Source organism: Temnothorax americanus, unplaced genomic scaffold, assembly GCF_048541705.1.
Source record: "Temnothorax americanus isolate GAGA-0224 unplaced genomic scaffold, ASM4854170v1 Scaffold45, whole genome shotgun sequence".
Lineage (NCBI taxonomy): Eukaryota > Metazoa > Arthropoda > Insecta > Hymenoptera > Formicidae > Temnothorax > Temnothorax americanus.
In genome coordinates, this window is record NW_027509602.1 from 310,266 (window position 1) to 322,831 (window position 12,566).

The window sequence follows — 12,566 nt, forward strand, 5'->3', positions numbered from 1 at the left end:
CGACAATAAATATTATAAAACTCATCTCAAAGAATGTAGGGAATGACGATACAGTATTATACGTTTATGATACGCACAATAGCGAATAACAGATTATTGAAAATATGACACATGATGGTGAGAATTGAATAAACATTGAAACAATATAGTTGTAGCATGTAACTGAGGAACATATAGTGTGCATAAACCGTAAATGTAAAAACTGTGCAACCGCAATAATCAATTTTATACTAACGAGAGCAGTTTTTAGAATGCATCGTACACATACATCTATGAACACGTTTCGTAAATCTTTAGAAGGGACCTCACCCGGAAATACATAAAACATGTGTTTAAAAAAAATAAATAAAGTGGTCCCTGCACTAAAAAGAGATTTATCATATACTTATACATACAAATCATTGCATACATAATTTTTCTGCCAATCTTCCAGAACTAAAAAATACTTTAATTTAGCTTCTAATAATTTTTTTAAGTCCATAAATTCCATACAATCGAATACGAATAGCAGATTTGTAAAAATCTTAATCCCACGACTGCCTTCTAACAAATGTAAAAGAATTTATCCTCGTTCGCGAAGCGAGCGAAGAAACATATGTGTCAGGGTCATAAAAGATGCTCGTTTTGGTTTCTCGTTAATGTCCTTGCTCGGTAACGCTTTCTCACCGATGATAGATGCATGCGGGAATGCACCAAAAGACCGCTAGTACAGCCAGATAGAAGGCGGCCGCCTGAAGAAGATGTCTGTGTTGCCCGGCGGGATTAACAGTCCAATGCAGAGTACATCCGCCGTTGCTGTTCTTGACGGTGCTCTTGACCATGATTTTAAACTGAGGTGCACACACTTTACCAATCACTATTTCACCGTTGCTTCGGTCTGTCTAATCGTCGCGATTCCTTTCTCCGACTTATTTATCATATTTCACACTTTGGCGTGAGTTTATGACGCAAAAAGCGCGATTATTTTATCGATAGTTCTATGATGGAGACATGCGTCACACGTCAAACGCGTTACATCACAAATTTGTTTGTTGTTTTCTATCGCTGAAGAGTCGGAACTATCGGAAAATTAAAATAAACCTTTAGAATCGTGACAAATGCGGCTATTTATCGTTCCTCAGTTATCGGCATATGCAAATTCTTATGGGATAATTTTTTCCGCGTTCTAAATACTGAAGTCTAAAAAACATCAATAGAAATAAAACCGCATAATTGTACAAACGCAATTACTAAGTGCCAAGCGAAAAGAGAACCTACTCCATAATTCGAATAAATTCTCTATCGCGATAATTTCGGAGTAAATAATTATACGAACAAAGCCAGTCAATCATTTGCGATCTCTCTAGTAACAGCAGTAATAATATGCGGCGGACAGAAGTGATAATACAACCGAGTAGTTAAGATGAAATGGCATTTGATTGACACCAAATACTCTCGTTTCTATCAAGAATATTGCTTTATGCGTTAACATGTCATTTATCTCGGGGTTCAATTAAGAGTTACGAGGCACGTGACGTTTATTATTGATGCCTGTATGCTTAGAATGTGCTATTAGGGTTCCTATATACATATTCAATATTCGGAATTAGTTCGAGGGCACCATACGCATGAACCAAACGCATCTCTCTGCTATACCATGTCGGAATTCGATCGCTATCAGAGTCGAATACTGTGATTCCAAGTCTCTTTATCCCTGTTTAATCTAATATAATCTTTGGAAAACTACCTTTCATAATATAACGTTAGCTTCATCCGAAGATTCATCATTTATACGTTGAAAGATTTATCGCTCACGAAACGGAGTTTGCAAACAAATTTTTCTTTCATATCGCAATAATATAAATCTTCTTATGAAGTATTGGCATCTTGGCCGCAATTACTGGTGTCACACTTGGGAGTCGAACTTGACGTGTAAAACCGCGAGAAGTGTTAACGAGTTGCCGTTACCGACTCCAGCTAATGATTCTCCTACAACTACATAAATAGAAAGTACTAACGCACGTCGTGTGCCGGAAACTCTATAGTACAAATCTCCTTAATCTAACATAAATTGAGCTTGGCCAATTACGATTAAGATGGTTGTTGTTAAAGATTCACAAAACTAGTGTATTTAAAAATTAATAGTGTATTTAAACTAGTGTATGAAAAAAATTAATACATATTTTTGTAATTAAAAAATTAAGTTAATTCATATCTTGATATATATATATATATTCTAACCGACTGGAATATAATTTCACAGATATATTATTCATTTCTTCATTTCTTTTTTCATTTGCCTAAAAACGTGAAATCGATCTACTAAAAAACGAAATATTGAAATAATTCCGCTAACAATTATATATCGGTATCGTGCACACACCTTATGTATATTGTTATAAAACCGCAATGCTAAAAAACTTTTAAAATACTATAATATTTGATATTTGATATATATATATGATTACGAATATCAAATATTAGTATTAGATACGTTTTTGTTCCGTGCCAAAATTTTCATAATACCAATATTATGTCACGACAAATGAAAGATTGAGAAGTCAAAATTCGGCATTTAAACTCGTACACACGAGCAACACATCAGATAATTTGCAGAGAGCGCATTATGCTTACGCACCGTGCGATGGGAAAATCGAATTCCACTCGCTGCTTCCGTTAAAAAAAAGATGATTATATCTCGATTACGACAATTGGCTTCGAACGACCGGCTTATCGCGTGTGCATTTAATCGGAACGAATGGCGCATTGTGAACGGACGACCCTCGGACGAAGACCGAAGACCGATGTCACCGCGAATGGTAAAAGCTCCGTCGAGATCGTTTCACGGTCTGGCGAACGTCGATCAATGAACGAGTCGGTTTGCGCGAGAACGATTGCCGTTGAGAAACCGCAATCTTGCCGACTCTGCTGTCCGTTCGCAAGACTGCAGCTTGCGAACACCGATCTCGAATGCAACCGAGAGAATCCGGCTAAACTAATACGACGGCGATCGGTTTCGATGAAATATAGTCATCTGAATACCCGAATGGACCTAAAATCGATTAACAACATGACTAACTGGCCAGCGGCAAAAAATAAAAAGTATGCACAAAAAAGACAAAACTATATATCACATGCACTGACCCAGTCTTGAAATATCGGCCCTATTTCTTGTCAAGAACTAAAATAATCGCTCGTCCGCAGAGAAATAACAACAAATTATTTATCGACCATTCGCTATATATAGGCCGATGTTGCTATAGATGATTAAGAAACTACGATACAACCGAGTTTCATATCAATATTAATTTAACGAAAGAAATAATTATGCCTTTCTTATTCTGGACACGACGATAATTGTCTAGTGCAGTCTAGTGAGTCCAGCAATGCACTAGCATGTTATATACTGTCAACGCCCGTAACGTAGTATTTTTCGCATCGATGCACGCGATATACGTTCGTAAGCCGCTGGCATTCGCGCGCAGGTTTCATTCATAGGCTATACAATCATTTAACGTAGGCAGGCGAAATGCGTTGACGACGCATTTCCCGTTTCTTCAATGGGCTATTAATAACGCTTCGTGATTTAGAAGTCATTCACCATTCGCATTGTTACGCAATAACTCGATTATGCGCGCACATGATACAGCATTATTATGATGCAAAACACACGGATAAAGGTATTAAGGTGTGTGAAATGAAAGCGCTTGACGCGCACAAAGAATTGAAAATAGAAATTCCAATAACATAATAAGCGTTATGTTCATTCGATCGTTAATCCATTTGATTCAATCGTAAAAGATGACGTGGAAAAATATGGAAAATAGGAAAAACCAAAACAGGAACGTAAATAAATTGTAATGTTTAAGATTATTATATTCTTACAAATATGTATATGTAATGTATTCCTCGACTTCTCTCACGCGGTAATAAACGCAAAAGCAGCTAATAAACGCAATAAGACAAAAAAGTACGCTATTGACACTTTATGTCTATATGTCACTCGTGCAATGGGAAGAATCGAAACCGGTAGATTTACCGGCAATAAATATAGCCGTCAATGGTGAAAACGCAATAATTAACCAGAGAAATTTATTCGTTAGAAAACGAAGGCGCGCGGTATACGTATAAATCTGGATTCCCTTAAAACCTGTCAATCGTAGAAAACTAGAACGACCTTTGAAACAAAATCCGGGCCAGCTTTTCCTATCCAGATGTCTCTTGCTCGTTATAAACAAGTTATCATTAAATATAACATTATTATGAACTGTACAGTCTGTACACACGTTATACCTTCAGAATAATACCATCAATTATGCGAGGAAAACGTCAAGTGCGACAGTCAATTACACGGAGCTTACGCATTAAGAGCTTCAATTGTCATCTAACGTAATTAACGCGAATTATAAATGCTGGAGATATAAGCGTGGAAAAATTAACTCATCAAAGTCAAAGATTCGACTTGATAAACGGGAAAATACGGAACGTGCAAGATATTAAGAGGTAAGATATAAGAGGTAAGATTAAATACAAGAGCGAGAGAGAAAACAAATTGAAAATAAATTGTTCATGCAATTAGACAGCTATATAAACTGCAGCGCTGTAAGTCGTATATCTCGTCATATACCTCGAATTATTTATATTTATATCAAATTATTGGATAAACAGTATAGATTTTTACAAAAAATTAAATTAGAATGCATTAAAGATAAAGAGATTATTTACAGTACAATTATACGTCACAAATCGTTAAACACACACACAGAAACACAAAGAATTTTAATAAGTAATCACTTTACGCGTGAGCAGCGCAGTACAATTTAACGCCAACAATTATAAGTAAGCGATTTACGTTCGATCCAAAAGTCATTAGCTCCTCTCTTTCCTCACATTTTGTCATAAAAGTCGATCGCGAACGCAATAAAGAGAAATTTTCTCTTTCCACACAAAATCCAACATTATCTTAAAATTCAACAATGTTATATACTCCATAAATTTAAAATATAGGTATCGTTTATACAATACGACTTTGTTTTATATATTAAGATATAAAATATTTAAGAGAGACAGACTTTAATTACTTAACAAAGATACAAATTTAAATCACAAGGAAACGTATGATTGGGATGATACGCGAGTATTTCAACAATCATCATCAAGTTTCCCGAAGACCATGGTCTCTCTCCGAAAAATGGCGTACATCACGCTGTAAACCGACGCGAGATTTATGTATCCCATATATACATACGTGTAATCGGACAATTGGATTGTGCGTAATTGAACGAAGTCGGAGAGCTCTCGAGGAGCGCGCTTTCTCAATCGGATATCGATGGCTCTTTGTGGTGGCACTAAATAATGTTCCCGTTCATATTAGCGCGCACATCCTCCATTGCGTGTACTTAGGCGATCGATAAATCTCGAGTGACAGCGAAATCACGAAGTGACTACGCACGAAAGTAGCTTGGAAATTCTATCGACTTAACGGCTTTCTAAGTAGCCTTTTCTCGTAAGTCGCGTAAAAATGTAAAGAGTGCTCTTGGCCATGGATCCTTTCTAACGTTATACACCCTCGTTCCGCGGTCGTTGCAATAAAGAAGCGCATAATCGGGTAAAAGTCATTTGCGCCTTTCCATCTATCATTCTTTGAGGAGGCATTTTATTCTTCTAATACAATTTAGCCTCGAACATCAATCATTTGCTGCATGCGCAATAAAAACATGTTTATGACATATTAAAACAACAATAGCCACGTTCAGCAGAACGGTCATTTTGCAACTGTTGGAAATTTTCTGAGCTCAGATTGGATTATTCCCTCTAGATCTAAAAGAATAATCCAATCTGAGCTCAGAAAACTTCCAACAGTTGCAAAATAAACATTCTGCTGAACGCAGCCATTGATTGTCTTTCTTGTTTTATTAATTTCATTTTGAAAGATTAACATCCAAAGATCTCTTTCTTTCTTATCTCTTCTCTTATCCTGTCAATAAAGTAATGATGTTTGATACATCGTATTTCCTAACATAATCAATCGATTCTGCTCTGGCAACATATAATAAAATAACGATATGGTTTTAGAATAAACTCTAGCCAGCAGAATTAATTAGTTTTCGTTAATATTTCGATTAGAATTAGGAACGAAGGGTTGCGATATCGATATTATTGTCTAATCATTATCTTAACATATACCTAATGTTAAGATTACTATATACCGAAAAAGAGTACTCGCGTTCACTAATTCACCAAACCTGTAAGAATCTCACAGGTAAATTTGATTTTAGAAGTTCTTTATGTACTAGTAAAACCCAGCTAACAACCGAGAAATCATTAATAGTCGTATGATCGATGATTATAATGAATAAGGCGGACGCCGGAGAGAAAGATGAGAACTGATCGTGGCCCTATCTCAGCCCGTCGAGAATTAAGCGGTGATAAATATCTTGTCTGCTCAAAGAAATCGTTCCACGTTTATATGCGCTTACCAGACCATACAAATTGACGTTCAGTGACGGAAATTAATGCGACAAATTGGTAGCTGTAGGACGTTAGGTACTTTTCTTTTCGCTCTAGTACAAAAGCGCGCGATTTCTCCTCGACCGACAGATATCGCAATAACGGAATAACGCGTACTCGAAATCGATTGTGTATCGACCGTTTTGCCGAGCTGAAATGCGTCTTGGCCTTTTCAACCGCCATTGCAGCGAAAACTGATACGGAAATTCACTGCCCACACGCAACATAATGCGTTATATTTTATAGAAATCGGAGCGCATCATGATCTCGAAACTTTCTGTACGGGAGGTATGTAAATAGAAGGAGGGATTATCTATGATTATCGACATTAGATTTTCTATCCTATTATTATGTCCAGTACGGCGAATATACTTACTTTCCAAAGGAATATCCCGCACGCGATAACGAAATCGGATCGCGGATAAATCCAAATTGATAGCGTTCGGGTACAGTCGTTGACGTGAAAAGTGTCGACGTGGGAACGAATTTTCGCTGCGGCGTTTCGTTCCGCGTGCTCTTAAACCGGGCCTACGTCGCAACAACCGCCTACGTTTGTGGCACATTATTTAAAAATAAAAAATGAAAGAAACATTCTAACAGACACGCGATACGGCTCTAAACACGTGCCGTCGTCGGCGCGGTTTCAGTTGGGGGGACGATTATTTTTATGTTATAGAATAGATTTATAGATCGCGCACGCGACAGACGTGCCTGTCGTAAACCTATTCTGATTAGTGCTGGATCTCGCTCTTAGGCGGAGAGGAAAAAGAAACACGGTCTCTCTCGCACGCGACCAGCGCTCGGCCTTTTCTCTTCCTGTTCTCTTATTCGTCCGCAACCCACGCGAAAACTCGACAATCGTCGCCGCGGAATTCTTCACGGTTTAAGAACTTTAGATTAAACTTTAGACACGTTTCCAAGGCGTGTCCGGCTATCGAATTATGTGGGTATCGGCTTCCACGTGCCTTTGTCACCTCCATAAGATCGATCGATCTGTCCTGCGCGATTAGACGGCGCGACGAAGTCGTTGAAATGCATGTGCAAGCATGCGACGAATGCGCTCGGAACGGAAACGTGACTTGTTGCGAAACCGATATGTTTACGCGTAATCGCTATTCCGTCACGTGCGATGCATTATTGAGGATAGTTTAAATCGTACGACACGCGTAAACTAATTGGCGAACCTTCGAAAGTGTTTACCACGAGAAGACACGTCACACGTTAAGCGATAAACAGCAATTAACACCGACGTATTACGCGAGTATGTCTTCATTGCAAGATTAACGGAGTAAAGCGAAGAAATATCGTCCAATAACAATTCTCGGCAGCGATTCGACAGCAGGAGCCATATATAAAACATCGCGCAAAGAAAATGTAGTCACGTGCCGTGTAATTTATTGTATAAGGACGCATCGCGACAGCACATCTGGCGCTAAGCGGTTTTCCTTCGAATGATAAACGTCAGCACCGTAGATCATAAGCTTCGACGGGTTGCAACGGATACGACTATTATAGACGTCGCGGTTAATACTGTATCTTCGATCGGCATGTCTCAAAACATCCTTCTTAACGGCACGAATGGCTTCATCCGATCTTCAATAAAACTAATACAGCCCTGTGGGGTTTCATTAAATAACACAAGCACTTAGCAGTAGTATTAGAGGAAAACCTGGTTATACGCAAGTGCAAATAAGCATTCTGCAGGATGCTACAGAAGTATGCACACTGTGTGAACCAACAAGCGGTGGTGGACTTGAGACATTTGAAATCATTTCATATATCGACGAAAATCTCGATTTGTTTCAAATATTATTAACCAAAAAATTGTTGAGTCTTGAATGGTATTTCAAAATATTTTTTCCCCCTGTTAGGCTACATTATTATCAATCCAATCTTCATTTTATGTACAGACAGTATTATATTAAAGAATTTTTTATGTACAGGTATTCAACAAATTTCTAAAAGACAAAATCTCTTAATGGGGTTCAACACTTTCAAAAGTCTCAAGATATTTGAAAAGTTTTCAACCAGTTTTTCGCTCGTTCGTCATGTTTGCCGTTAGTAGAAAATGTGCTATTATTTCTGAGGTAAAATTCGTGAGAAAAGTAAAACAATCAACGTATTTTTTGTCCCGTTTTCAAGCGACCGTCTACGTGCTTTAAATGCTTGCAGAAATTCTTCCTCATCGAGACACGACGCTTGACCTCGGGGCGAAATTGGGCCACGACACATCGCGAGATGTTACAAACCCTGGTGGCGCGTTATTGCACATTCCGCGGATCGTTATTATTTCGCGCCACGTTATTAAATAATGTCGTGATATGTTCGCGCGAGCATATCAGAACATTCTGACGCAAAATTTAATAAGAAAGTGAACGTTATATTTTTACAAAAAAAAGGCGGACTGGGGGATACGGATATGAGAGCGGATGCACAGATCGTTCAACCGCTACCTGCAGCGACGTTTTAATTACAAGTAAAAAAATAGTGCAAATTAGAAATTTGCACTTGGCTTCCTCATAGAGGAAGTGATGTCTTAAGATCACGGTCTTACATACAGGTCTCTCAACTCTGATGTGTGTATGTGCCAAATCTACCGAAATTTCTATAACTCCAGAACTAATTAAGCAAATCTTAACGAATTGTATATGAAATAGAGGTAGAATTTTCCGGGGAGTACTATAGAGTGTATAGTTTTTTGTTACCGATTTTCTGGAAACCGTTTTTTTTTTATTTTTCTAATTCTTGAGTAAAAAAATTTGACGAAGCAAAAAGAACCCCTTGATTATTAGCAATTTTTATTAATTCTATATATTCTTCAGTTTTTTTTCTACCCCTATTTCATATATAATTCGTTAAGATTTGGTTGATTAGTTCTGGAGTTATAGAAATTTCGGTAAATTTGGCACAGACATACACACATACACACATACATACACACATACCGACATTTTTTTAAAATAGCAATTTTTCGACGTTTTAGAACATTCTGAACACATTGGCAAAAACAACTAAAAAAAATTTTTTTTACGAAAATAAAGCTTTTTCTATGAGGAAGCAAAAAGCATTCAATAAGCTAAAAAAATCGTCATAATTTCAGAATTACTAACAAACTCTTGTCAAAATCGATGTTCCAAGGTATGTACGTATAAAAAGTGATCGCTCTATATCCAAGAAAATTAACAAAACAAATAATTTTTAGTATTTTATTTTTTAGATTTCGTTTCTGAAGAAAAAGACCAAATTTTCAAACAAAAATAACCTCTGTACTTATTCTCGTAATATATTTTAATATAAATAAGAATAAATCGTGATTTTTTGATAACGATCTGCTGTTTCCAGGCTGCAAAGAATCAGGCCGTTCATCACATTTTACTTATCAAATACCTGATTGGCTATATTCATATTCCCACATTGGACCGGGTGTTATTTTTTTCATTTCATAAAGAAAAACCAATATTTTGGCGATTCAAAAATAAATTAGTTAAAATTAAAATTATTTTAACGCATCTTCGCGTAATATATGCAGCACACTGACTAATCAACATTATATTACAACAGTTTAACCAATTCAATTGTAGCAATTGACAGTTACAGTATATGTTGAATATACGTTAACATATTATTAACTTCATATTAGTTTAATATAACTTAATATAAATATTAATTTATAAATATTAATATCAATATCAATATCAATATAAATATTAATTTCAATAGTTTAACATATATTAATTTTATAAGCTGTCAACTAAATTTTCGTCCAATACTCAACTTGTTTAATCAAGAGTTATCCAATTTACGCTACGTTCAACGTTAATGATTAAATCATGCCGGGCAAATGATATCTCATGGCAATGAAATCTTAACATTGTCAGAATAATCAACTCTATTATTATGCAAACCGTTCTCGTTTGCTCGATGACCCACTTGAATCGGAATCCTCGAGTGGAAGGACGCTAACTACCCGCAAGTGCAGCTTGATGCAAACATGACCGATCACGTCACGCCGCGACGGAAAATAAATATAGGTATTTGCGCCTAGTAGATTTAACTGATCAACCGACACTTACTCGATCATATACAATTTCAATGGTCCGTGATTGCAAAATGAAAGCTCATACTGATGCAAGAACATCTCACACATAACTGAAACGCTTTTCAAAAAGTACGTGCTACATTTATTATACATTTCTTTGGTTAAAACATCTTCCTATTATTAAAATTGGCTCAAATAATATACTATATATAATAATATAAAAATTTAATACTAATAGTAAGAAACATATAGGTACGTCGCTACCGCACGATATCTAACATTATGTTTTTATGTTACTTTTATATCTTTAAGACACTGAGCGTACATATTGTGTGAAATATACCAGACGGCGAAGAATACAATACTTGAGAATGTCTTCATAATAATATCGACATACTCGTTGACGCGCATTCTCTTTTTGAAATTCCACATTCGTGACTTGTTTCTTTGATTCGACAACATATGTACATGCGCATTTACCCATCGGGGCCATCTCCGTCTCGTTGTCGTCGGAAAGTTTCGATGTGATATATATACGTACATGTATATAACTTTGTCCACGCGCATCTCAAAAATCAGATGCACCTCCGGATGCGTTGTATATGCGGTTTTGCCACGGGCCATTCTCAACATGAAAGTCAGAGTTTTGCCGGGATTTGAACGGCGACAGAAATTTGCACGACGATGTAACCGAGAACGCTGCGTATCATGGAAATAATTCCGAGTATCGCTCCTATCAGATTGAGTCAAATCGTTTAACGGCTGTTAGCTGATGCATGGTTAACGAAGAACAGGCATTTCAATCGCGTTGAAAATTCGTACGCGATAATAAATAAAATGGCACAATATTGCGCGAGAAATTATGAAATGAAATATAACGGAAAACAAACTTGTAACAATGTCCAAAATGTGAATATTATAATTGCGTCACGTTTAACTGCAGATGTAATTAGAGCGTTAATTAACCCCGCGTAAAGCGACGCGGCTTATATTATTTTCGTCGCAGAATTCAGTTGGACTTTTGTTACTCGTGTGCTCGTTATGCATTTATTGTATTGTATAATGCATTAAATCGTATGTTAATTTTGGTTTTCGATAATCTCTACATCTCTACACACATCGCATCATCATTCTATTAAACGACTCATTTTATAGCGCCAATCGCGCGATTTAATCCTGACGGATGTCGGCACACGTTACACGTTCCTGCGGCGTGGTCAGCAAGGTCGATAAATAGAGTGAAAACTTGTGTCGACATTGGATAATGAAATCAGGGACCCACGCACATCACCCATGGAATCTGCAGAAGATTAAGGCATGTTCTTCCCTGGGTTACACGGGCATCGTAAACTTGCACGTGAAACGCTCTTCGCGAGACATTTTGCCGTCGAAAAACGCGCGATTAAGATATAAGTCGTTGCTCTGTCAAGACAAGATGCGCGACTGCATCTGCATCCACCACGCACGCTGTATCTGCGGCTCAGATCAATCGATAACTGATATCTGGTAAAGAGAGAGTGAGAAAGAATGAGAGAGAAAAGAAGAGCGTAAGAATATAAATTTCCCTATATACATAGCAAAAAAAGAAGAAAAAATATATATATATACACGTTTCTTTTATCTAATATATCGTTTTGATTATTTTTTATAGATTGATAATTATAGATTGATAACTATTCATTATTATTTATAGATATGCATTTATAATCATTCTTCAAGAATTTAATTTCTTATATAAGTTTGTGCTATCACGTATTCAAATTAAAAACGCTGAACCTCTTTCGCAAATATAATACAAGTGAAATATCAATTTTGTAATTAAGCATCTAAGCATATGCAACAGAAATATTTAATTTTCCCTAAAATCTTTGATATTTCGCTACTATTAAAAAATACATTAGTTAATTTTATATGAATTAACTTGTTATCAGAGTTACAGATTTCTTTCTAAAACTCGCATAAATTTCGAAAAGTAGAATCACTATCCACTACTAAAACAAAGTCCATCGGTGAAACACACGCCGTCATTCAATAAATA

At 36.5% G+C, this 12,566-nt stretch overlaps 1 protein-coding gene across 2 annotated transcripts in view; it reads right to left on the bottom strand.

The window, feature by feature from the left end:
• LOC143903300 (SUN domain-containing ossification factor) overlaps positions 1-12,566 on the bottom strand; it is a 43,013-nt gene that overhangs the window by 9,362 nt on the left and 21,085 nt on the right. Inside the window, exon 2 of one of the 2 annotated variants that reach the window (XM_077416797.1) lies at positions 667-1,058. The exons of the other annotated variant lie outside the window; for it this stretch is intronic. Within the exon in view, the coding sequence (XP_077272923.1) occupies positions 667-821 (155 nt within the window). The 5' untranslated portion in view covers positions 822-1,058. The remainder of the gene's footprint in view (positions 1-666; positions 1,059-12,566) is intronic. 2 annotated transcript variants of the gene reach the window in all.